This window comes from Epinephelus lanceolatus, chromosome 5 (assembly GCF_041903045.1).
Source record: "Epinephelus lanceolatus isolate andai-2023 chromosome 5, ASM4190304v1, whole genome shotgun sequence".
NCBI lineage: Eukaryota > Metazoa > Chordata > Actinopteri > Perciformes > Serranidae > Epinephelus > Epinephelus lanceolatus.
In genome coordinates, this window is record NC_135738.1 from 39,916,965 (window position 1) to 39,944,266 (window position 27,302).

The 27,302-nt window shown below is 43.5% G+C and overlaps 2 protein-coding genes and 1 non-coding gene across 3 annotated transcripts; 2 read left to right on the top strand and 1 right to left on the bottom strand.

Annotated features, from left to right (window-relative positions):
• Nucleotides 1–2,455: 2,455 nt before the first annotated feature.
• LOC117262886 (histone H3) lies at nucleotides 2,456–3,228 on the bottom strand. Its single transcript, XM_033636074.2, has one exon. It carries the CDS (start codon nucleotides 3,213–3,215, stop codon nucleotides 2,805–2,807), a length of 411 nt encoding a protein of 136 aa, XP_033491965.1. The 5' UTR covers nucleotides 3,216–3,228; the 3' UTR covers nucleotides 2,456–2,804.
• Nucleotides 3,229–3,406: 178 nt separating this feature from the next.
• Nucleotides 3,407–4,008, top strand: LOC117262891 (histone H2A). The gene has a single exon (XM_033636079.2). It carries the CDS (start codon nucleotides 3,588–3,590, stop codon nucleotides 3,972–3,974), a length of 387 nt encoding a protein of 128 aa, XP_033491970.1. The 5' UTR covers nucleotides 3,407–3,587; the 3' UTR covers nucleotides 3,975–4,008.
• A 2,264-nt stretch (nucleotides 4,009–6,272) lies between these two features.
• trnap-agg (transfer RNA proline (anticodon AGG)) lies at nucleotides 6,273–6,344 on the top strand. The gene has a single exon. It is a non-coding gene; the product is annotated as a tRNA-Pro (tRNA).
• The last annotated feature ends 20,958 nt before the right edge of the window (nucleotides 6,345–27,302 follow it).

Here is a 27,302-nt window from a genome sequence, read left to right on the forward strand (position 1 = left end):
TGACACAGAACACGAATAGGCCTATTACCCCTCCTGCCATTATTATATTATATGACACTACACCACAATACAATTTTTGGCCAAATGAATGGTTTATAGGCTACACATAGGATACATTCACACAGAGCTGGCCCAAGGCATAAGTGAAGTAAGCACCTGCTTAGGGCCCCATGACCACTAGGGGGCCCCCATGAGCAATTAACTTCAAAAAAGGAAGAAAAGGGAAATTTTTTTTTTTTTTTTTCCATGTGTGAGTGATGATGATTCATATATTATCAAATGTACGTTGTTGTACAAAAAGACAATATTGTGTTAACAGAGTGTAGTTTCCTACTGCCTCTCTGCTCTAAATGTGCATCCAGCCCTGCAGCTATGGAGCAGGTGGAAGGCCTAATAATGTCGCAACAAAGGACTTACCCTTCAGGGGCAGAAAAAAAGAAACAGGAAGAAAGAGGAAGAGGAGAAAAAACAACAAGATAAAGGTATGTTTGCATGTCTTGGTAATGTAACGTTTGGTGTCAAGGAGATTTTGAAAAGTTTCCTCAAATTGGGAAAGTCCCTAATTATTGTTGATATTTTGTTCCAACTACATTAGCCTATAATAGCAAATAAGCTAGCTAACGTTAGTTCAAAACTAGAGAAATTTCTCTTTTAACTGGTAGGTTAGATAGCTTACTATTCAAGCTAACGTTTTTGTGTTTGTGTAATACTTTGAATAAGCTGATTGTTGGTGTATATATTCTGGGTCGCTTTTTGGCATCAAAACAACGTTTTTGATAACAACGTTTGATAGCAAATGTTTAATAACAGCTAACATTAATTACAGAGGCGGTGACGTTTGCTAGCAATATGTTTTTGCATTAATGAATTAACTTAGTTAACTTATAGTTTGAGATATGTTGTTTGCTGCAGAGCATAGTAATTTATGTGAGTAAATTAACATATTCCTTTTACATCAACTTCCTAATATGCTCATAAGTTATATGAAAGTTCGCCAGGAGCACTATTAAAGTATTTTGGAGGAGGCACTGACTCAGCCCAAGTGCAGTCCACCTCCACATTAAGATATACTAATATAAGATATAATCATATGACAAGGGACATGTTTTTCATCTTAGGTCCATCTCCATCCTCTGCTCCATCCACTGTGCCCACTGTCCCCTCTGTGTCTGCTGCAACCTCAGCTCTACCTGGTAAGTTAACAACAAAACAGCCTTTGTAATTGTTCAGTGTACTGCAGAACATTCTGAGATGAATCATTTTTAATATAAGATATAATCATATGAAAAGGGACATGTTTTTAGACAAATGCATATTATTTCAAAACTTCTCAAGCAATTTTCAGTTCTTCCACTGGCAGATTGTTTTCTTATTACAAGCTATAGTTGTACTATTTTACTTAGAAAATAAGCAGCATAATTTTCAAGTGTAATATGATACCTAACATGACTAGCTTTTGTTGTTGTTTTTCATCTTAGGTCCATCTCCATCCTTTGCTCCATCACTGTGCCCACTGTCCCCTCTGTGTTGCAGTTTATTTGAAACAAAAAATAATGAAGCAGATTGTGTTTACAGTAAATGATTGGTTTATTTTTTTACTTTTAGTTGGCCTAGATGACATTTGGTATCCCACTTAGCACTATATCACTTTGAATATTAAGTGTAAATCAACCCCCGGCTGCTCTTGTAGCTGAATTTGCTACCATTTCAGATTAAAAACCATTAATGGGTAAAACATGCCAGGCTGCTCTTTGAGGTTTTATGTATTGATTCTCTGTGTGGCCAGTAGGGGGAGTTGCTGACTTTGCCAAATATTAATTGAGAGATTATTCAGCAAGTTTGCAAATCTGTTGTCTGCTTCCATGGCCTTAATCACTGTGGATTACAATCTAACTACAACAAAAAGTTCTCACATCTAGTTTTACAAGTGATGACAGAATAGAACATGAAATAACTTAAAATGGGTGTGTGAATGATCAATAATCAGTATTATTGGCAGTAATAGAGGGCCCCAAAATCAAATTTTGCTTAGGGCCCCATGGAGGCTTGGGCTGGCTCTGCATTCACAATACAATTAGTTCATTATACATGTATTTGATACAGTACAGTCATAATATAGCCTACTCATTAGAAAACACACTATATTTATATAAACAAGTTATATGGTCATATATGTTTTTATATTTTATATTACATTTTATTATTTATCGTCATTCCCAAGAGCCGTTACTGACACAAAATACCGTGTATCACAGATAACATGGTAAGATCACAGCTGCCTGTCTTACACACTTTGGCCAGCAGGTGGTTTCGTGTGCACATGAAGCCTCGAGAAATGAACCCTTTTCTGAAACAATTTGCTGGACAGCTTCAATGCTTCGCTTCATCTCACCATCACTACTAAACAGTTCTAAATCTGCAGAAAGTGAAGCAGGGAAAGCACAAAATAGTTGTGTAATTTTATTGTCTTTCATGCAAGTATGGGTTTTTCAAGAGGAGAGACCACTTAGTGGTTTGTCCATAAACTGGACATATGCGATAGACTAAACAGTGTCTCACTAAATAGCCTACTTTATGCCATTTCGTACTTTATGCTATGTTGTCCTATTCTTAAATTGTGTTACCTTCTAGCCGGTCTTGTCTTTTTGCTTCTTATAACTTCATTAACTTCTTTGAAATAAATAGTCACCGACCAGTTCATTCATGGTGAAATGTGTGTTGTGAGCAGAGGAGTGAGCTCCTGAGTGAGGAGTGAGGTGGCTCTTAAAAGAGCCGTTGTGGTTTGTGGAGCAGCAGCAGAGATTTTAAGCCCTCTCTCCGCGGATGCGACGAGCCAGCTGGATGTCTTTGGGCATGATGGTGACTCTCTTGGCGTGGATGGCGCACAGGTTGGTGTCCTCAAACAGGCCCACCAGGTAAGCCTCACTGGACTCCTGCAGAGCCATGACAGCGGAGCTCTGGAAGCGCAGGTCGGTCTTGAAGTCCTGAGCGATTTCTCGGACCAGGCGCTGGAAGGGCAGCTTGCGGATCAGCAGCTCCGTGGATTTCTGGTAGCGACGGATCTCTCTGAGAGCCACGGTACCGGGCCTGTAACGGTGAGGCTTCTTCACGCCGCCGGTGGCCGGGGCGCTCTTACGGGCAGCCTTGGTGGCCAGCTGCTTCCTCGGGGCTTTGCCTCCGGTGGATTTACGAGCGGTCTGCTTGGTTCTTGCCATGACTTCTTCTTTCTCTGTGAAGGAGAACGATATGGTAACATGTAAAGACCCGCTGCTCTTAAACTGCGGGACCGGCTGTGAGATGGTGACGTTGCTTCAAACCTCCGGCTCCTGATTGGTGAGGGGCTCCTACGGAGCTCAGCACCGCCTGAAGGAGCGACCCACCGCCCACATCTCCGCTGCTTATTGGCTGAAAATCCTTTCAAAAGGTCCGCCAAAAATTCAGGCTGGGCCGCCCTCTGCTGCTCTGCTGAAGCCTCTTTTCTGGTTGGTCTGGCAGGAACCGTCCCGCGCTCCGTGGATATATAGAGGAGGGTTTCAGCTGCTGAGAGAACACTTCTCTTTGTCCCGACTTTAGAGAGCATCTGAAAAATGAGTGGCCGCGGAAAAACCGGTGGTAAAGCCAGAGCCAAGGCAAAGACCCGCTCCTCCCGTGCTGGGCTTCAGTTCCCAGTCGGCCGTGTCCACAGGCTGCTGCGCAAAGGAAACTATGCGGAGCGTGTCGGTGCCGGCGCCCCCGTCTACCTGGCGGCTGTGCTGGAGTACCTGACCGCTGAGATCCTGGAGTTGGCTGGAAACGCTGCCCGCGACAACAAGAAGACCCGTATCATCCCTCGTCACCTGCAGCTGGCTGTCCGCAACGACGAGGAGCTCAACAAGCTGCTGGGCGGAGTGACCATCGCTCAGGGCGGCGTGCTGCCCAACATCCAGGCTGTTCTGCTGCCCAAGAAGACCGAGAAGGCCGCCAAGGCCAAATAAACCTAGACTCTCTTTGACTACTGGAAACTGGCCCCCAAAACGGCTCTTTTAAGAGCCACACAATCTTCGCGAAAGAGCTGTTTCTTTTTCATCATAGATGTAATGTAACCGTGATCAATTACTGCAAAAGAGAGAACAGGTCTATATATCATCCTATATATCAACCATAACACCACACTATAGGCCTATTTAGATAATAAAGATCAGTATCATTTGGGTGCAAAGTAAACTACCACAAGTTTGTTTGTAACTGTTTCAAAAGGCACAATGAGCAGATAATAACAACACAAACAATAGTCACATAGGCTATTAAGAAACACTGTCCATACACTACCTGTGAGTAAATGCGTTTTATGTTTATTTCATTTAAGAAGGGACAGTGCACATTAATTAACATGACCACTTAAGTTACGTAAATGTGCCAGATTTAGCCATTCAGGCTAATTTTCATCTGCAGTCCCTGGCAGGTTGATGGTATATGTGTATGTATATATATATATATGTGTATATGTATGTATATATATATATGTATATATATATATATATATATATATATATATATAAACAGGCATTAAAATAACGTACAGAAGTACAAAAGCACATAAGCATGGATAAAAGTGAATTGATGGCATGTCCATAAAAAGGCAGATAAACATATATAGAAAGCACATCAGCAAGTACATAACCACAGACAAAAGCACATAAAGCACATAGCAGAAACAGCAAGATTTAAAGCCTATTACTAAAGTAACCTAACCATATAACAAAAACATTAAAAACTTACTATACAAACGTAGAACATAAAACATAACACAGACCAAAACACACAGCCAAGAAGAGGCACACAAATGCACAAAGCAAATCACATAAACAAAGTCCACAGCACATGAGCACAATTAGCAAGACAGTGAGAGAACGTATTATACAGAGCACCTAAGTCCTAAAATATATTATGAAAAATGATGACATAGCCACTTCTTTTCATTAATCATGTCCATGGCAACACTTTGAGTTGGGGAATCAAAAGAGTACCTTTAATCAGTCTTTCAACCGATTTATTCAGCCAATTTTAATTTTGTTAATGAGGCCCTGGGTAATCACTCCCACTATTCCCCGTACTAGGGTGCCCCTGCACTGAAATTCAAGTTTTTTGTTTGTTTATTTTATTGGGAAAAATAAGTCAAGTAGATGAAGTAGGCTAATAATTAAGTAATGATTCAGTACTCAATAACTACTCAGTATCATGTAGCACTACACAAAAAGGGTAAGTAATGATCAGGTAAGCATAAGTAACGATTCATCTCAGTAACCACTTTAGGGACAATCTGAAAAGGTAATGTTTAGGTAATTAGTTATGTCAAAGGTGGAGAGGATAAACCTCAGCTTCTATCCAGAACACATGGATGGGCAAGACGATCTCTGCATCCATCTCTGCATCTGGGTAGATGGAGGTATTGAACACTGGTGTGGTCTAGTGTTCCCTTATCTCCCTGCTGCAGTTGAGAGGAGGTGCCAGGTGCTGAGAGACTCAGGAGGGGTTTTTACTCACATGCCACTGGGATCCTGAGGGGTGTCACAGACAAGGACCACCCCTGGTCACTAGTCATGATGAAAGTCTCAGTGTGATAGATCCACAAATATTTCTGAACTAATCATCACCTAATGGTTCACCGACTGACATCGATCTCCCAGTCTGTTCTCCAGTTACTCATCAGTATCTATATAGTGTTACTTTATTAGGACTGGTGTTAGAGTTAAGGACTGAGAAGTGGGCTATCAGGTTGTTCCTCATTGGTTCCCTCCTTCATTTCTCAATTAACTGTTGATTAATGATTAGCTTCTCTTTGACATCTGATTGGGAGTTACTCAAGAACTGACCATTATTTCCCTCATAACTACCTCCTTGTAAAGTGTTACCCTGTTTTCAGGATCACAGGGTTGAAACATACACAAAATGTAACAGTGCAAGACAATTTAATATTGAATTTGAATACAGGTACAGGCTTTATGTGCAAACAATGCAGTATTCTAGACTTATCTATTGCACAAATTACAGTGAGACGTGCAGCAGATGTTGATGTCAGATACCCAAAATAACATCACAGGTGAGGCACAACTCAAAAGGAGAAAGAAAACTGTAGTGCTGAGTGGGATGTAAAATGTTGTGCAGCAGAGGGCGCTGTTTGACCAGATGAGAATGGGTCTACAAGCTGCCACATCAGCAGTGTGGAGTTTAACTGCACGGCTGGAAATGACAGGGCTGGAAATGTGAAACCTTATTTTTTCCATGGTAAATATGGCTCGTTGGTCTAGGGGTATGATTCTCGCTTAGGGTGCGAGAGGTCACGGGTTCAAATCCCGGACGAGCCCTGGCTTTTCAATTACAAAAGCCTGGCTGATACTCCTCTGATCCTTAACCTAGGCAACACATTATGTCAACAGTAATAATGAAATCACATAGGCCTAGTGTTTGTAGGTATCCAGGAGTCCTGACTGGTTTCTGGTGTGAGGGAAATTATGAAGCTACCATGTGTCTGCTGTGTGCTCTGCCTGCATGATGGGAACTTGGAGGCAGCAGGTACATGAACATGCAGAGAGGTCAGGAGGTGGGATTCAAGTGTCCCAGTAGCCATCATAATGTGACAGAGAGCAAACATTCATTTCATTATTCCCACATGAGAATATCCACTGTGAAAAAGTCTGTTGTCATGTTTCAAAACCCTGTTGGTGTGGATGCTCTGCAACTGTTTTTCAGCAGGTAAATGGTTCAACTGTTCACTGGAGGAGAGTTCCTGATGAATGAAGGAAAATAACAAAGCAATTAAAGTGCTGATATTACACACACACACACACACACACACACACACACACACACACACACACTAACAACATCACAACAAGATAGAAATAACAGACAGTATTTAAATGTTTGCAGCTCTGATGTTGTGTCTGATTATCATCATGGAGGAACTTCTCTCTTCTCCATCATGTTCACTGAATAAGTGAAATAAAAACACAGTTAGCTGACAGTAGTCTGTCTGTGGTGCTGCACTGACTGGTGTGATTGATGGTCATTGCTCCTCTCCTCCAGGTGGAGGCGCTGTAGGACAAAGAAACAGAGAAGTGGTTTGTGAGGGTTTTGATGGGAAGAATAAAATGAAGAGGCAGTGATGAAGCTGCTTTAACATGTGCAGACATTGTTGTTGAGCGTGTGTGTTGTGACAGGTGTTTGTTGAAGAGTATAGACAGTGTAAAAAGACTGTGTCCCGCTGTATTACCCAGGCTGCACTGCAGCGTCTATTCACAGGCGCGATCCCACTACTGAGCGGCACGGGGGCTTTGACCTGCTCCGTCTCCGACCTGGGCCGGTTGACCCCTCCTTAGACGACCTGGTGGTCCCGGACTCCCCCAGGAGCACCATATCGATACGGAACTTAGTGCGGACACCCGATCAACACAGTCCGCTGCAGCTCAGAGCTCCTGAGCTCAAACGATCCTCCAGCCTCAGCCTCCCGGTAGCTTGGATTACAGGCGCGCGCCACCGCACCCGGCGGGAGGTCCCTTCATCCATAGAGGTTTTGGGGTTTAGCAAAGGTGACGTCATCAGGGAGACTACAAGAAAGCAGCTGCAGGGTTGAATGTTGATCAGCATTTGTTCAATTTCGCAAGAAACTCCCTGACTGATAAATCCTCACTGCAGTAAAGATCAATGCTTCATCAAAAGCTGTGGAATCAACTGTCACTGCCACAGGAAATGCAATAAAAAGGCTTTAAAAAAGTGTGTAATGACAAAATTTCAAAATCCCACAAATCCTCAAAGACCTCAGATTTTAAGGAATCTGTTTATGCTCATTCTTGTGAAGTGAAATGACTGATGTGATGACTGCAGATTGATGGCTTTGAGAAAAGCAGGTGTTGGTGTTGAACGTGGAGAAGAGAGGAGAGAGAATTGTTGGCATGGCCTGTGATCAGCTTCTGGTATCTGGAAGTTTGGGAAGTCCACCAGAGCCTGGAGAAAACCACAAAGACAAATTGTTGTATAAATACATTATAAAGCTCCAACCCTTTATGAAAACCTACAAATCCAAATGATGAAAATCTGGAAAAGAAGAAGACCCGATACAATCTTGAGCTGGATCAAACAGCTCATGAAACTTTCATCTTTGATGAAACCTCAGAAAAGGAAAGGCAACCCCATAAACTGAAGAAGGGTCGAGTGTGTGCACATCCAGGAGAAAATATTGAGGTGCAAGACAAAAAATAGTTCACTACAGGGCACAAGGGAGGTCTGAGCACTGTGGGCTCCAAATAAATCGTTTATTTCTTTTGTTTCTCCTTTAAAGGCAGCGTTTGAATCTGTAAGATCCTCCTCAGGTAAGAAAAAGAGAAATAAACTGTTAATTTGGTGTGTATCATGTGCAAAGTTAAAAATGGCAACATGTCTCTGAAACAGGACTCAGACTTGCTCTTCCAAGGTATCCCAGGCTCTAACTTCATGGACCTTGGTATCAAAATGATGAGATGCTATGTCATCAGCAAATGTAGTGTTTTTATTAGGTGTAGCAGTTTGAGGTCACGCGTCATCACACATACAGACGAGAGCCATCCACAGCAGGCTATACCACTACAGTCACCACTCCACTACCACTACAATGAACATTATTTAAAAGCTGAAAACAGTGAAAACAGCCAGCTGGATGAACGAAACGGTAGAAAAAAGGCTGGCTCACAGGTACCTTAAGAAATGCAGCAGATGTTGATGTCAGATACTCAACATGACAGATGAGGCAGAGCTCTGCAGGAGAATACAGTGAGGAACTCAGAGGACACGTGCTGAATGGGATGTAAAATGTTGTGCGGCAGAGGGCGCTGTTTGACCGGATAGGATATCAATGGGTCTTTGCAGATTCAGACCTGCAGATCTGGACCCGCAGTTCTAGACCCCTTGTATTTCGCGACAGTGCCCTCTATTTCATTGGAAGCCAACATACTATTACAACTATTGAATATGGACGACGACGATCCGAGTGAGTATTGAATGTGAATCACATTATTTGTTTAATGCCATCAAACTATTTTGTTGACTTGAATTAGACAGCGAAATTGATGTTTTACAGTGATACGTTTAAAATGATATGACTGTCTTTACCACGATAGTCTGAAAGGCACGTCAAATATGGGTTAAAGTAGTAGGTAATAGTTTAGCTTGTTAGCAATGAACTGTTTGACCTGCACATTTTGTTTCATGAAACCGAAGCGCGATGATGAATAATTTTAGCATGTGCTTTAAATTAAACATGAATAAATGATGAAAGCAATGAAATGGATGATATGAGAAAAACATGTATAGGCTTACGTTTTCATACAAGCATGAAACAGTTTACATATTGGCAATTAGTGTATTTTATGCTAAAAGTTAATTTTGTATTCATGTACAGTACAGGCCAAAAGTTTGGACACACCTTCTCATTCAATGCGTTTTCTTTATTTTCATGACTATTTACATTGTAGATTCTCACTGAAGGCATCAAAACTATGAATGAACACATGTGGAGTTATGTACTTAACAAAAAAAAGGTGAAATAACTGAAAACATGTTTTATATTCTAGTTTCTTCAAAATAGCCACCCTTTGCTCTGATTACTGCTTTGCACGCTCTTGGCATTCTCTCGATGAGCTTCAAGAGGTAGTCACCTGAAATGGTTTTCCAACAGTCTTGAAGGAGTTCCCAGAGGTGTTTAGCACTTGTTGGCCCCTTTGCCTTCACTCTGCAGTCCAGCTCACCCCAAACCATCTCGATTGGGTTCAGGTCCGCAGCACTCCATCACTCTCCTTCTTGGTCAAATAACCCTTACACAGCCTGGAGGTGTGTTTGGGGTCATTGTCCTGTTGAAAAATAAATGATCGTCCAACTAAACGCAAACCGGATGGGATGGCATGTCGCTGCAGGATGCTGTGGTAGCCATGCTGTTTCAGTGTGCCTTCAATTTTGAATAAATCCCCAACAGTGTCACCAGCAAAACACCCCCACACCATCACACCTCCTCCTCCATGCTTCACAGCGGGAACCAGGCATGTGGAATCCATCCGTTCACCTTTTCTGCGTCTCACAAAGACACGGCGGTTGGAACCAAAGATCTCAAATTTGGATTCATCAGACCAAAGCACAGATTTCCACTGGTCTAATGTCCATTCCTTGTGTTTCTTGGCCCAAACAAATCTCTTCTGCTTGTTGCCTCTCCTTAGCAGTGGTTTCCTAGCAGCTATTTGACCATGAAGGCCTGATTCGCGCAGTCTCCTCTTAACAGTTGTTCTAGAGATGGGTCTGCTGCTAGAACTCTGTGTGGCATTCATCTGGTCTCTGATCTGAGCTGCTGTTAACTTGCGATTTCTGAGGCTGGTGACTTGGATGAACTTATCCTCAGAAGCAGAGGTGACTCTTGGTCTTCCTTTCCTGGGTCGGTCCTCATGTGTGCCAGTTTCGTCGTAGCGCTTGATGGTTTTTGCGACTCCACTTGGGGACACATTTAAAGTTCTTGCAATTTTCCGGACTGACTGACCTTCATTTCTTAAAGTAATGATGGCCACTCGTTTTTCTTTAGTTAGCTGATTGGTTCTTGCCATAATATGAATTTTAACAGTTGTCCAATAGGGCTGTCAGCTGTGTATTAACCTGACTTCTGCACAACACAACTGATGGTCCTAACCCCATTGATAAAGCAAGAAATTCCACTAATTAACCCTGATAAGGCACACCTGTGAAGTGGAAACCATTTCAGGTGACTACCTCTTGAAGCTCATGGAGAGAATGCCAAGAGTGTGCAAAGCAGTAATCAGAGCAAAGGGCGGCTATTTTGAAGAAACTAGAATATAAAACATGTTTTCAGTTATTTCACCTTTTTTTGTTAAGTACATAACTCCACATGTGTTCATTCATAGTTTTGATGCCTTCAGTGAGAATCTACAATGTAAATAGTCATGAAAATAAAGAAAACGCATTGAATGAGAAGGTGTGTCCAAACTTTTGGCCTGTACTGTATATCATGTAATACACCTACACACGTTTTCCCTTTATTATTCATAATATTATAGCCTATATCACGTGTGTTTATATCATTACATTGATATTACTCTATAGCATATATTTAGAGATTTTGTGGACAGAAATCATGCTCATCCAGCGCAGAAGATCAGAAATGTATTTTTGTCTATAATTAGGTTTTGGCCTTGTTTATGTGTGTAAAAAGGATGAAAAATATTAACTTTGACTAATTAGGCACTCTCTTTTTAAGGTGCACATAACAATCCTGAAAGGGGAAACCTTGCCCCAACTGGAGAAATGCACAACATGCTGTAAGGACTTTCACTGTCCTTTCTGCAGCCCTGCTTTGTTCTGCCCAACAAAGTTGAGCAAGTACCAACAACATTTGGGCCTTCATTTCCATCGAGCTGTTTGCCATGAAGGTAAAGTTTGAAAACATTCTCCTGGGGTAGTTAAAGGGTTGCTGGAACTTCAGACTTGATTCAGCTTTTGTGTTTGTAAGTGACAATTTGTGTATGTATACATATATATATATATATATCTATATATTATATAGTAATACTTCATTCTATGTTCTTATGTTTAAGGATATACCATTCACAGATGTGGACTGGGTTGTAGGCCTCAGCTACATTATCACTGTCCATACTGCAGGGCAACACTGGTGCGCAAACCAGATTTTGTGAAACATTTGGATTTCTGCAAGAAAAAGCACGGTGCCCCACAAAATACCACTGCCAACCTCCCAGCTGTGTCAACCACCCCCCAGGCACCAACAACCTCCACCCCCCTGGCACCAACAACCTCCACCCCCCAGGCACCAACAACCTCCACCCCCCAGGCACCAACAACCTCCACCCCCCTGGCACCAACAACCTCCACCCCCCAGGCACCAACAACCTCCACCCTCCTGGCACCAACAACCTCCACCCCCCAGGCACCAACAACCTCCACCCCCCTGGCACCAACAACCTCCACCCCCCCAGGCACCAACAACCTCCAACCCCCTGGCACCAACAACCTCCACCCCCCAGGCACCAACAACCTCCACCCCCCAGGCACCAACAACCTCCAACCCCCTGGCACCAACAACCTCTACCCCCCAGACACCAATAACCTCCACCCCCCTGGCACCAACAACCTCCACCCCCCTACACTGACAAGTCAGTCTTTAGGCGCTTTGCTTAACTAAAGACTGATGACTTTCTCCCTGATTTTGTGTTTAGATGGGCGGATACAATTTCAGAGTTTAAAAAAACTCCCTACGTTGCAGAACCAATAGTAAATCTGCAGGGCAGTCCTTCGGTGGCTCACTGAACTCTTGTGCTTGTACACATAGTCCCACTAGAAACACGTGTAGCAGTACAAAATGGCTCAGCCGTGCTCGCAGAAAACGCCGTCAAAGTTAGTGGGTGTTTGTCACGTTTGCGGCACACATTCTCGCCAGCTAAAAGACACAAACATAATCTTTTACAAGGCCATGACTCATCCGTATGGCCGGACTATAGAGGGAATCACCTTGTTGTATGTTTGTAAAGTCTATAAACACAATGATTGAACAAACATTACTATTTCTTAGCCGTTAGCAGTGTCTGTAATAGGTAATAACTCATTAAACGGTCTGTGAAAAAAATATTTTTCCAGCGGATATCTTAGTTACAACATGATTGAGCTAGCAAAGCAGTTTTGTGTTACTATGTGTGGTATTTATTCAGTTTTGGGAAATCACGATGTCTAGAAAGCATCAGTGGCTGCAGCTGACAGGGACAGCTAACAGCAGCAGCAAAGCTAACATCAGGACGTCATCTGTTCAAAGCCTCCCGTTGTCGGATACGACATGAAACTACTCCAGTTAGCTCAATCATGTTGTAACTAAGTTATCCGCTGGAAAAAATATTTTCTTCACGGATGAACACACGTTTGATAAAATGGAGTTAAATCTCTCGGCATCCATTTTCAAGCTCTCTGTGTGTTTGTTTCCTTGCAGACAAGAAAAGGGGGAGCGCACATTTCCGAGAAGGCATGTCCTTTTCAAAAATGCAAGAGGCGTTGCTTTGTTGCCGGCCGTTTTCGCCGGTATGTTAAACACACTTTAGAAAGGAGTGTCCCCAGACTATCAGAAGGCGGAGATCTCTGATTGTCGGGTGGCGAGACTACCACCCCCCTGGCACCAACAACCTCCACTGCCTTGCCACTAAGAACCGCCACTGTACAATCCTTCACTGCACCAGCCATCCCAAGTGGACAGGTGAAAAGGCTCTGTGTAAAGCCTGTGCTAAAAAAAAAATGCCCCATATGCCTGGCCATGATGAACAAGAGAAATTTAAAAAGACACATAGAAAGAAAGCACATCAGCAAACACAAAGACATAACTGCTACTTCCCACCTTGACAGTGAATGCATAGATTTGGAAAATGGGATCTTTACTGTCCAAAAGTCATTTCTTGGAACCAGTACTCCTCTTCATGTTCAAAATAAACTATGGGGGGGAAATCAGCATGTGTTCTGTGAATCTACTGAGCGCCAGGTGAACATGGAGTTGGCATGGAGGAGTGGCTCAAAAGCTTATCAGTGTGTACACTTAAAATCAATAACATACTGTTCATCGTATGTCGCCTGTCCTCCACTACAGGAAGAAACACTAACAGAGATGATAAAAAGCAAGTGGTTTGGCGAAGATAAAAGAAATTATGCCTTGATTGACAAAATCTTGCCACAACCAACCATAAGCCCCTTTCCATACTCACCAAAACAGGGATACCCGAGTCCAAAAAATTTGTCTCCATTTATGAGCCCACCATTTCATACTACAGTTGGCTGGGAAGAGTGATAGTTTCATACGACGCCAAAAAGAATTCATGGCACTGTCCTTGCACCAAAACAAAGAGATCATGCCCACACAAATACATTGCCAAATGACACTTATTTCAAACGCACCGCAGTCTGTTTAGAAAAGTAAGGAGCACTGATGTAGAGGAATGCCTGGACACAGCACCATCGACAGCAGATGAAAATCCCAAGGAAGATGATGTGGGGGATGTGTCATATCCTGCAGAAGATCATCAAAAGATGAAGCGCATGGTCCAGTACATTTTAAAGTTTAAAACAATACCTGCAGTTCTACCAGAACATTTACTGCATCCAGTGGACAAAGAACACAGAAAGCATCTCATTCCTGAGGAGATGCTGTGCCAGCACTGTCCGGGCAATGTGCCTTTGAGCAACCCAGTCCTCATAACTAATAAAGCAAAGATCCTCACCAACACAAATATTGAGCAAGGTAGGTCAATGATGCTTATCAGCTGATTTCCTATAACAAATGTGACACATGTGATCTGCTTCATGTATTATACACTCTGCTGTAAATCATGTTGAATCTTTGGATTTCCAGATGTCTCTACCTACAGTAAAACATGCCATCAATGTGAGACCCATTACCGGTACCAAGAGTGGAAAGATGGCCTCCACAACTTCAGTGATTGAATAAATCATGTCATATTCTGCTGTGCAGTACATGATATTTACTTGTATTTCATTGTTGATACATGTGTGCATATTTTAAGGGAATCTTGCATCTTCAGAGACATCTACCACTGTTGGACCTGTTTCAATGGACACTGATGCACCTGCTGGTGAGTAATTATAGGAGCTTGTGGAGCTTTTGTTCTGTCAAGTTCTTAGCTTTGTTTTTCTGTTTGGCAGGAGGTTCATATGTCATGGTCAGAAACATCTTTCACTTGATGGTTCAGCATTTTTTAGCATGTTATTATTATTGACATGTATGACTGTTAATCTTTATTGTGATTTTTTACTTAACTTTCAATGGAATCAGTATCCCCGGCCCCTGCCCACAGCGTGCCCCCGGCCCCTGCCCACAGTGTGCCCCCGGCTGCTGCCCACAGTGTGTCCCCGACAACGGCCCTTGGCTATTTGGCGGCAATAAAGCCCTGGGAAAATGGCTGGAACCCTATCCAGGACCAACTGGTAAGCCAATTAATAAAAATGTGAAGTTTCTGTCATGCCACACACTGTTACTGACTAATTTAACTGTTATTTGCAGGTCAGTTACGTGCTGGACACAAAACGGCCTATGGCAGAAATCATTGTGAAAGAAGGACCTATATGTCTCACTCGGGAAGATTTCTGCAGCTTGGGGTTGCTAAGAGACATGGACTCTCAAGTGAGTAGCATGTGATGATGAACAAAAAGAAGACAACACCATAATGTATTAGCTTTGGTTTGTTCATGATGAGTGTTAAGAATTCTTCAAGCTTTTTCATGCTTTTATTTTGAAGTGGGTGTTTTATTATGAAGGCGGTTTCCTCTTCCTCTTCTTTCTCCTCACGTTCTTCACTTGACATGTTTACAGCGGTGCAGTAGTCACTGACAATGTAAGTTGTGTTCATAGTGATGTGAAATGAGTGTGTATATGTTACTCACCTCTTCTGATTGTGTTGTTCAGCTGCTGGTGTATATTTGCACTCTTTGAAATGTCAGCTTTTATGTGTTAGCATGATCGCGATTTAGCATCATTTAAGCTAACTGAGTTGTTTGTATGGCTGTGAACTTCATATTACTCCCAGTTTATATGTATATGCTATATGATTCAGGGTTAAAGCAGCACTTATGAATATTAGATGATTGATACTGATATTAATGTGTTTTTATTTACTGTGAAGTGTTTATTTACTGTATTTAATTCACAGCAGTACACAATGATAAATCAGTCCTTTATTTCTTGTTATATATTTTCAGAAACTGCTCTGTACCCAGAATGCATCGTTGTACACGTATAGTTCTACAGTAAACAATCTAAACTCTACTGATGTCCTGCGTGCTTTCTGACCGAAGCCCTGCAGTGGTCAATTAGGCAAAATCAGCATCAGAGGTCGCACTCCTCAACAAAGGTCCTTCGAGCCGGATAATTGACTGCTGCAGAATGGCATCAGAGGAATATGCAGCATCCCCTCCTCATACTGATGCACATGAGCGACGTGCAAGACAGCGCCGTACACCCAAGCACCTAGAAGAGTACATCCTTGCCTACAACCCTCATAGGCCTGCCCTTTCCTCCCACCCCGACGACGGAGAGCATGAGGAGCAGAGAAGAGCAGCGGCCGCAGCACACAGTGGACAAGCAGATGCAACTTCTAATCTTGGCAGATGGCGGAGCCTCACATAACTCTAACCGTGGTGACCCACTGAGCATCACATCACTCAGACAGCTTGTTGAATCCTTATTCAAGAGCGAGGAGGAAGAACAGGCTGAAATAGCCGAAGTCACTCATAAACTTCGTCAGTATGAACATCGACAACGTCGTTGCCAAGAGCTACTGGAGCACATCACATCATTCCTACGGGAAGAAGAAGAGAATGAAGAGACTCACAAGGTAAAAGGTGCCACACCCACTCAAGTACAAATACAGTCCTCACTCCACTCCCCTACCTCTGTTCACTCTCCAAGCCCCTCCCCTTCAGCAGAGAAGCATGTGCATCACATGGAGTCTCACACTGAAAGAGACACACTAGCAGATGTGATTTCAACGTTAGAGGGAGAAGCTGAGCTGAGAGACTACACCTCTTTGGTAGTAAATGAGAGAGCTAAATCTGCGTTCACACCAATACATTCAGCCTCTCCAAAGTACCCAAGCTCCCCCTATCCAATCATCTCATGTGGACGAGTCACGCCAGCTTCAGTCCCACAGCAGCCCTTTAAGCCAGTCCCCTTGCAACCCCAGGTAACCGGGGTATATCGCAGTGAGGATGAATTCGCCCCCAGACACCAGCCTCAGGTACAGCAGCAGTTAACAACCACAGCCCTGCCCTACAAGCCCACTGCTTCATATCACAGACCACAAGCAGCACCGAACTATCCTCCACCTCAATCCCCCTCAATCTATAGTCTACCCCAATATGCACCTATGTTATCATCTGTAGTGCCACCGCAATCACCGCCATTTGCCCCAGTAGTGAATAACACCTCCCCAGCTGTTCAGTCACAGATCCCAACAAGCCAGACTACAGCCCCACACAACTTTAGTCTGCAACCACGCTCCATATATGGTGTGCCCAAACCCAAAATCCCAGATTTCACTACAGATAGTGAAAAGGAGTTTGCTAACCTGAAGTTAGCTTTGGATAACCTGCTCGAGCCTTATCCTGAACTGACTGAAAAATACAAATACCATGCACTACTCGAACACCTCAAGCTCCCAGAGGCACAGATGATTGGCCAGTCCTGCAGACATGATCCATTCCCATACACAGCGGCCATGCAGGCATTACAGCTTCAGTACGGTCAGCCACACCAATTAGCACAGAGCGAAATAGCAGCTATCCTGACTACACCTGATGTGAAGTCTGGAGATGCTTCGCTCTCAGAGTCCATCTCCTAGTCAGTATGCTGCTCTCCTTAGAGGGACCTCAGGGGATGGAACTCAACTGCTGCTCCCATGTTGACCGCTTACTCAGTAAGCTGCCCAGATACCACAGAGATGGGTTCATCGAATATCTCCAGCTACAGGGAAAGCTCAACACCACAACTCTCAACCGCTACAACCTACAAGTCTTAAATGGTTGGCTTCAAGGCAAAGCTCAGCAGCAGCGTCTGTCAAACAGACTAGTACAGCGCTATCAACTGGAGAAACCTGCTAGCAATGGGAAAGGGAAAATCCCATTTAAAGACAAAGGACAAAGTGTAGCTGTGTACCACGAGGCAGATCCCATTCAGCCAAGCACCTCCAACAAATCCACATCATCTAGTGGCAAGAAACCCTTTAAAGTGCACTGCCTTTAAGAACATTATATTAGTCGCTGCCCCAGCATTAAAGTGCAATCAGCAACAGAGCTGGATAGGTGGATAACAGAAGGGAAACGCTGCTGGAAGTGTGCACATGCACACGCACCCGAGTCTTGCAATCTCAAGAAACCTTGCAGTGACTGTGGTGAAATCCATCTCCAAGTGCTCCACAGCATCGCTCAGTGTCATTCCACCGGCCTACAGTCAAGAACATCAGAGAGCCGAGTATATTTGACACCCAGCATAACTTCCAGCAAAGTGCTCCTGAAGGTGGTTCCTGTCCTGCTGCACAACAATTCCAATTCAGTAGAAACCTTTGCCGTATTAGATGATGGAGCACAACGGACTATAATATTACCAACAGCTGTCCGGTGGCTCCAGCTGAATGGTGAGTCTGAGACCCTCGCCCTGCGCACTGTACGGACAGATGTCACACATCTCCAAGGGTCAAAGGTTAACTTCGAGATCTCCCCCAAAGGCGACCCACATAAGAGGTTCAAGGTACAGGGAGCATTCACAGCAGCAGGTTTAGATCTAGTGGAGCAAACCTACCCCGTACAGATGCTTCAAAAACGACATCCTCACCTGCGAGGAATACCACTAAAGTCATTCAACAAAGTAAGGCCACTAGTGTTGCTCGGCTCAGATCATGTGCACCTCATTACAGCCACCGAGCCAACCCGCAGAGGATCCAACGGTGGACCCATAGCCATCCATACTGCCCTAGGATGGGCCCTGCAAGGGGCAGAGAGGTGTGTGCCAGAACAAACATCAGTGCAACAGTGCCTTTTCACCGCATTCGCCAGCCCAGATGATCTCCTGTACCGGAATGTTGAGAGGTTATGGCAACTCGATGTCTTACCTTTCCGAAATGAGAAAATGGTCGTCCGTTCTCGTGAGGACCAAGACGCAATGAACCTTCTGGAATCGAAAACGCAGCGACTGGAAGTTGAAGGAGTCCACCGCTATGCAACCCACCTCCTGAGGAAACTAGGAGCACCCAAGCTCAACAGTTCCGCCCATTCAGTCATGGCTCACCTGAGGGCCACAGAGAAGCGACTCAAGAGAGGCCCTGAGAGAGCAGCAATCTACTCAGCTGAGATCAGCAAACTCATCAATGCTGGGTACGCCAAGAAGCTTCAACCTAAGGCGGTGGAACAGTCTGCAGAAGCATGGTATCTCTCCCATCATCTTGTGTGCCATAACAACAAACCACGCCTGGTCTTCAATTGTTCATTTCGGCACCAAAATGTCTCCCTGAATGAGCAGCTCTTACCTGGGCCTACACTTGGTCCATCGCTGGTAGGTGTCCTCATCCGATTCAGGCAGCACCAGATTGCAGTGAGCGGTGACATCCGTGGAATGTTTCACCAAATCCGCCTGCTGCCTGAAGACAGACCACTCCTTCGGTTCATCTGGAGAGACATGCGATGTGAAGACCCACCAGAGGTGTACGAATGACAGGTGCTACCATTTGGCACAACAAGTAGCCCATGCTGTGCTATCTTCGCCCTGCAGCAACATGCTCGGAACCACCAAGACAGCCACCCTGAAGTGCTAGAGTCCGTGCATCGGAGCTTCTATTTCGACAACTGCCTGGAAAGCTTTCCCACCATATCTATGGCCAAACAAAGAGTCAACCAGCTGCGCACCGTATTGGCAGAAGCAGGATTCGACCTCAGGCAGTGGGCCAGTAATCGCCCAACGGTGGTAGCGCATCTTCCCACCGACGCCAGATCTTCTGCTACAGAGCAATGGTTGAGCCAGAGCCGTACAGACCCACTTGAACCCGCCTTAGGCCTGAGATGGAACTGTGCTGCTAATACCCTCAGCTATCAGTATCGGATCATTGAGCACTCTACGCTGACGATGAGGACGGCTTATCAAGTGTTAGCCAGTCAATACGACCCTCTAGGGTTCATGGTGCCATTCACAACCCACGCCAAAGTGTTAATCCAGCAGCTTTGTTCCAAGCAAAGGGGTTGGGATGATCCTGACTTACCTCCTGCCCTCCGAGAAGCCTGGGAAACCTGGGAGAGCGAGCTGAAACATCTTAACAGTGTATCCATCCCCCGCTGTTATTTGCCACTCCCTGCCAAAGGCACAGATGCAAAGTGTGATCCCCATATCTTTTGTGACGCTTCGGAGCGAGCATATGGAACAGTAGCTTACCTCACAGTCGATGCAGGAGACACCATCCACACCTCCTTCGTGATGGCTAGGTCCAGGGTTGCTCCCAAGCGGCAACAGTCCATACCCCGCTTAGAACTCTGCGCAGCATTAGCTGGAGCTCAACTGTCCAAGCTCATAAAGACTGAGATGACGCTCCCCATCCGGAGAACAGTTCTGTGGTCCGACTCCACCACAGTATTGGAGTGGCTTCAATCAGATTCCTGTCGATATAAGGTGTTTGTCGGAACCCGTGTGTCCGAGATCCAAGAACTAACTGACCGACAGGCATGGCGGTACATTGACAGCCCAAACAATCTGGCAGATGATATAATGAGGGGAAAATCACTGCTGGTGCTAGCAGGACCTGGCCGCTGGAGTCAAGGGCCCCCACTCCTTAAACAAAGTGCAGAACACTGGCCGAAGAAACCTGAGCAAACTACAACAGTAGGCTCATCCGAATTGAAAGGTATAACGTTCTGCTGCTTCACAGCCGTGGAGCCCAGCGACAACATCCCTGATGCTACCCAGTACAGCTCATGGAAGGAACTGGTGGAGACAATGCGACAAACTCATGGGACGGCAACAGATCCAGCGCACAACCAGCTCACTAGCCACCGTGATGCAGAGGTCTTGCTGCTGAGAGGATGTCAAGCACATAGCTTCTCAGGAGAAGTCGCCGCCCTTAAAGCACAGAAAGCTGTGCCAAATCACAGTCACCTGCTCAGCCTTGCTCCGGAGTGGGACTCTGCAACATGTCTCATCCGCGTGGGGGGAAGGCTGCGTAGATTGCGAAACCCGGGCGTCGGGGAGATCCACCCTATTGTGCTTGACCCGAGGCACCCAGCTGTAAAACTTCTCATCAAAGACATGGATGAACGTCTACTGCACCCAGGCACAGAACGGGTCTACGCTGAATTACGGAGACAGTATTGGATCTTGAGGGGACGACAAGCTATCCGACATCACCAACTCAACTGCTCCACCTGTCAGCGCTGGAGAGCTCATCCAAAGGTGCCGCAGATGGCAGATCTGCCCCCGCAACGCCTCAGACTTCTCAGTCCACCCTTTTATTCAACTGGCGTTGACTGTTTTGGGCCTTACATGGTGAAGATAGGTAGGAAGACGGAGAAGCGCTGGGGTACCATATTCAAGTGTCTCACGACACGAGCGGTACACATAGAGCTTCTGAACTCTATGGATGTGGATGCCTTCATCCTTGCTCTTCGTCGCTTCATTGCCAGGCTAGGGCGACCAAACGAAGTGTTATCGGACTGTGGTACCAACTTTCGCGGTGCTGAGCGAGAACTCAGGGAGGCTTTCGCAGCCATGGAACCACAATTGAAAGATCAACTGACAGAATACCAGATTGACTTCAAGTTCAACCCACCGAACGCTCCCCACTTTGGTGGAGCATGGGAGAGAGAACTGCGTTCCATCAAATCTGGCCTCCAAGTCACAGTGGGCAGCCACTCCGTTTCAGAAGATGTTCTGTACACAGCTTTGGTGGAAGTAGAGGGGATCTTAAACTCAAAGCCACTGGGATATGTGTCAGCTGATGTAGCCGACCTGGACCCCATCACTCCAAACATCCTCCTGATGGGGCGGCAGGATGCGGCTCTGCCTCAGGTGGTCTACACTCCAGCCGGTATGGGGCGGCGGAGATGGCGACCCTGTCAGACACTAGTGGACCAGACCAGGCAAAAGTGGCAAAGGTCATCAAAGAACATCACTGTAGACTCTGTCCTGTTAATCATTGACCCATCACTTCTGAGAGCTCAATGGCCCATCGGGAGAGTCGTCAAGGCCGTCGCTAGCTCAGATGGATGTATCAGAACGGCAGAGGTCAAAGTCAAAGGCAAAGTCTACATGTGCTTTTATGTGTTAGCATGATCGCGATTTAGCATAATTTAAGCTAACTGAGTTGTTTGTATGGCTGTGAACTTCATATTACTCCCAGTTTATATGTATATGCTATATGATTCAGGGTTAAAGCAGCACTTATGAATATTAGATGATTGATACTGATATTAATGTGTTTTTATTTACTGTGAAGTGTTTATTTACTGTATTTAATTCACAGCAGTACACAATGATAAATCAGTCCTTTATTTCTTGTTATATATTTTCAGAAACTGCTCTGTACCCAGAATGCATCGTTGTACACGTATAGTTCTACAGTAAACAATCTAAACTCTACTGATGTCCTGCGTGCTTTCTGACCGAAGCCCTGCAGTGGTCAATTAGGCAAAATCAGCATCAGAGATCGCACTCCTCAACAATGAGTTTGAATTTTTTTCTTGCAGATTGGAAATGAATGCCTGAAAGTGATTCATGAAGCAGCTCAGCAACTTGTATGTAACATTTTTTTTTACTAAAGCCTAAATTACACAGAAAAAGCATTCTGTTTAATTATAATGGATATTTTGTTTTATTTTTACGTTGTTTTGTGTGCTTTGCTTTTTTCCCCCTACAGGGAAATGACATTTATATAGAGAACATGTACATCATTCCTACATGGAAGCATACACAAGACATTACTGTCACCTTTCCAGTGAGTGTAAATAACAAATAAATATTTATATACATACAGTCACAAATATCTAGATCTGCATAAAGGTTTTGCTTCATAAATATTAGGAGGATGTCGACATGAAGGACTTCTTGGTCTTTCCAGCATGGACCAATGCAAACAGACCTGAACACTTTGTTCTCTGTGTAAGGGAATGCTACAGTTACAAGATTCTACATTAAGTGCCTTTTGAGTTGTTAAATTCATGTATATATTCCAGCAGAGTGAACTCCAGCTCTAGGCCCTGTCCTAATGACTTTTAAACTCTTGTGCATCTCTTTACCTATCACACTATATTGTAGCTCATGAAGCCACTCCTGAGAGAGATCATCTTTCTAGACTCGCAGTACTCTATGCATGAGTCTGGGTTTGGCGATGCTGAGTACAGAACCATTTTTAGGTCCACAAATGAGACATACTGTGTGCCACGTTCATATGGCTTGTCATGTTTTGGCTACATTCCTATAGCCTGTACTGGTATATTTTGAGCTACGTTCCTATAGCCTGTACTGGTATATTTTGGGCTACGTTCCTATAGCCTGTACTTGTATATTTTGGGCTACGTTCCTATAGCCTGTATGTCCATTTTGCTGTATGTCTGAGTGGCTGTCACTTTTATCTTTCACAATTTTTTTTTTGCTATTTTCTTCTGATTGGTGATATTTTCTCAGTGTTTATGACTGCTTTTAAATTTTCAGCTCTTCAGGCCTGCTTCCCTCAGGTCAACCCCACTAAGAAGATCCCCTATGTTGTGAACTGAATCTGACACAAACATGTGGCAGCCACTCTAGACTTATGCACTTTAATACTATAGAAGTGTAACTTAATGCTACAATGTTTTTTTTAAATTAATGTTTGTATTTCTCTCTAGAAATATTGCTCAGAAAATTGACCCAGGGAGCTGGACAGAGAAGACTGGGCATGATATTCCAGTAAATAGAAATGCATAATTAATTTTACCAAAAAATGTAACTATTGCCTGTAATGTGCACTTTAAATAGAAGAACCTTTCAGTCACATATCTACTCTAACCTTCTTTTTTGGTTGATTTTAGTGCTTGCCACGCCAGACGTGTGGAAACGACTGCAGGATTTTTATGCTCATGGTAAGGTCTCAGTTTCTTGGGAGAGTATATGCAGGCTTCTGTCAACATTGTAAATAAATTGATCAATTAACTTGCCTTGTTTTCCATCCCCTGTGTTCCAGTATACCCTTTCGATTGTGACAAGGCAGAGCTTTGCTTTCGAGGAGGTTAGTTTAATTCAAAATGTTAAACAAAGAAAGATATGGTTAGGCTAGAAATGTTGCTTATGAGGCAACATACTATTCATCTTGAAGAGAACAGGTTCACTATGAGATAAAAATTCTTCCCACCACTGTCACATTTTTTCAGATGGACATGCCTTTGATTCGCCAGTGGTGCCTTCTCCTAATGAAACAATTCAAAATAGAAGGGTATGACAATCCTAAACAACATGTTCAGATCTATTTTAAGAATACTGACATTTTTAGGATCACCTATAGGTGATGAACCAGTGATTAGTAGTATGCTAGTAGAACATCTGTTGACTAAATCTACAGACCAGTAGTTGCCTCTTTTGTAGTGGCTAATGGGGATCTAAATAAATATATAAATGAGTAAACCATCAATATTGACATATAACACTGTGTATGGCAGGTTCGTTTAGGAGTATTCATGCATGTCAGTTGTGCACCAATGACTTAACTTCTAAATGCGATACTTTGGATTAATGTTGTTGTGCTTGTTTTTTAAGTCATGGTCAGCGGTTCGCCTTTTGGACTAATGAGGCCAAAAGTCTGCTTGAGGGTGCCCTGGAACCTGTATTCCGAGTGCCAAGACGGAGGACCATCACTGATGAAGTTCCACTCCACCTTCAGGCTGTCACTGACTGCACTGAGGGTGAAAAGACCCTGGTAGACTTTATCATAAACTCACAGGGAGCTGAGCAGCATTAGGTGGTACTTTTCAAATGTTTACATTTTCTCGTCACTATAGATGAAGTGAAAAAATATTCACACAACCACTTTGTTAGGATTATCATCTACAGAAATGCCATCAGACATACCATTTAACTATCCAGCCCATTTAATCTATTTTTATCTTTAACATATGCATGCATCTAATGCTACTGCCATTTATTGCCAGTATTTCCTTAGCTCTTGCCACACAACACACTAAATAATCAATTTCCAAACTCTTGCCTTAGAGTGTGTTGAACGGCAAACCATCTAAGTGGCTACTGGAGAGGCCCTCATCTCAGGTGCCTATCTACATAGAGAGTGAAGAAGAACAGAAGACTCTCTTCGCCCATCTGAAAGCCTTACTGGCAAGAACTCCAACACAAGTGGAGTACAAAGATGAAGTGCAGTTCATCTGTGGGGTAATTTTTCCGGAGGTGAGCCTACTAACCTTGTTGAATACTGAGTGTGTGCTCCTGGACTTTCAAAGCCTGAATAAATGGCATGTTACTTGTGTAGGTTTAATAATAATGGCTTGATGTTTTGTATTGGTATAATGGTATAAATACATTTTCATTGCTTTAAATGAACATCTTTTCTTTTTCTTTAGGCCATCATATATGGAATCTCTGCTATGAAAAAGTTGTCATGGCAGGAGGCAGAGCAGGTCTTTCTGACAGGGCCTGTTTACCAACAGAGGTAAGAGGAGAGAAGCAGTAATTTCTGAGTATTATTGATGCTTCTGCTAACCCAGTATTATTATTATGATGTTGTTTACCTTTACAGTGAAGTGGAGGAGTTTTGTCGGAGGATCGAAAGACAGATGAGGAAGGAAGGGACACTATTCAAATGGTAGGTAATGTTGTTAATATGTCGATATAATAATGTATTTGCTATGCTCCAGAATCTTCAGTATTTCAGTGTAGACTGTGATAGGTATTTAAGTTTTTTTTTAAGTGTTTCTGTTTTCAGTTTTGTGATATGTTTGATTTCTTTTTTTTCTCTGCAGATCTCCCTGATGTGTGATGTAACCACTGTCGCAATAAAACATTTCAAACCATTTCAGTATTTCACAGCCTTTGTTTCAAATTCCCACAACAAAAATGAGGACTGGACACCCAAGACCAGACATTTCCTATTATATGTTGTAGTGGGTTTGATCAATGCAGTGCAAGTTTTTCGCGTGCCAGTCAGAGCAGTCTGATGAATATTAAGAAATAAAGAACTAAAATAGTTGGATCAAACCATACAAAACAACCAGCAAACAATAATAATGCAGAACAGCACCCAGGCATAAATCAACAATTAAATCTTGGTATTTTTATTCGGGTGTAATAAAATTTTAAAACTGTAAATTGTAATAAAGCATTAAAAGTGTAACTTCTTTCAAACAGTGGTGTTTGGGTGAGATGCTGATTTAGTTGCAGTTATGCAGCCGTCCAGTAGGGGACACTGTCGTGAAAAACAAAGGGTCTAGAACTGTGGGTCCAGAACTGCGGGTCTGAATCTGCAGTCTCCGGGTCTGCAGAGACATACTATTGGGCCACCACAATGTGAAGTTTAACTGCAGGTCTGGAAAGAATAGGGGACGGAATTTATATTGATTTTTTTCAAATTAAATATGGCTCGTTGGTCTAGGGGTATGATTCTCACTAAGGGTGCAAGAGGTCCCTGGTTCAAATCCTGGACAAGCCCAGATTTTAAACCAAGAGGATTCAAGGTCACAAATGAGGGGACATATAATCATCACTCGAAAACCAAACACCAGTGACACGTGATGCGAAAAACATTGATCATTTCATCACAGTATGATGTGCTGCATGGAAACCTTGGGTCCTGGCATTAATGACCAAAGACTGTTGCAGATCAGCTACTTAAACTTGCAGGCAATGATGTGATCGGATGTTGATATCAACCGTTCCATAAAAACAAGAGAGGAAGAAATCTGAGTATCTGATTGGTCGTAGGACGGAACAGAACAGTTGATATCAACATCTGTGATCAATAACACAGACGCATTTTTATCACAAAACTAATAAATAATCATGGTGGATTTACTGAACAGAGTTCCCGAAAAAAACGCTGCACTTAACAGCTTATTTATCATTATTTCGGCCATGATAATTATTCTTTTCTTCACGGACACTGGTAGATAACTATCTTGCCACCAGTTGGTCTTTGGCTGCTCGAGGAAATGTGCACTGACTGAAACACTGCATTTAACGGCTGGATTAAAAATCCTTCTGTAAAGGATATAATTGCCCAGATTGCCCACCATAGATCGCCCAAAGGGTAAGTTTCTGATTGTAATTTCTCCCCATTATGTTCCGTTGTGTGTGTTTAACATATTAATGCAACTGCTATGTTTCCTGCCTTTTTTGGATAAGCGGGGAACATAGAACCTTATTTTTAGTAAGCTGGAAACATAGAACGCTTTTTGGTTGAGCAGGGAACATAGAAACTGGGAAACATAGAACCCTTTTTGGTTGAGCGGGGACCGGGAAACATAGAATCTGGGAAACATAGGGATGACCCCACGGCATACCTGTATGCTATAGCTAGCTAGCTGACCGCCATAGAGGCTATTTTCAAGCTAACATTAGGCACTGGAACGTTTGCTATTACTCTGCGAGCTAACTGAATGATTACTAGCTTCAAAAATCACATCATGTAACCCCTTATGAGTGAAGCTACAAATCTTCGGCTGAAATGTGCCATTTGCTTGTAGGCTAGCAGCAAACATTCAAGTAGCTAATGTTAGCTTGC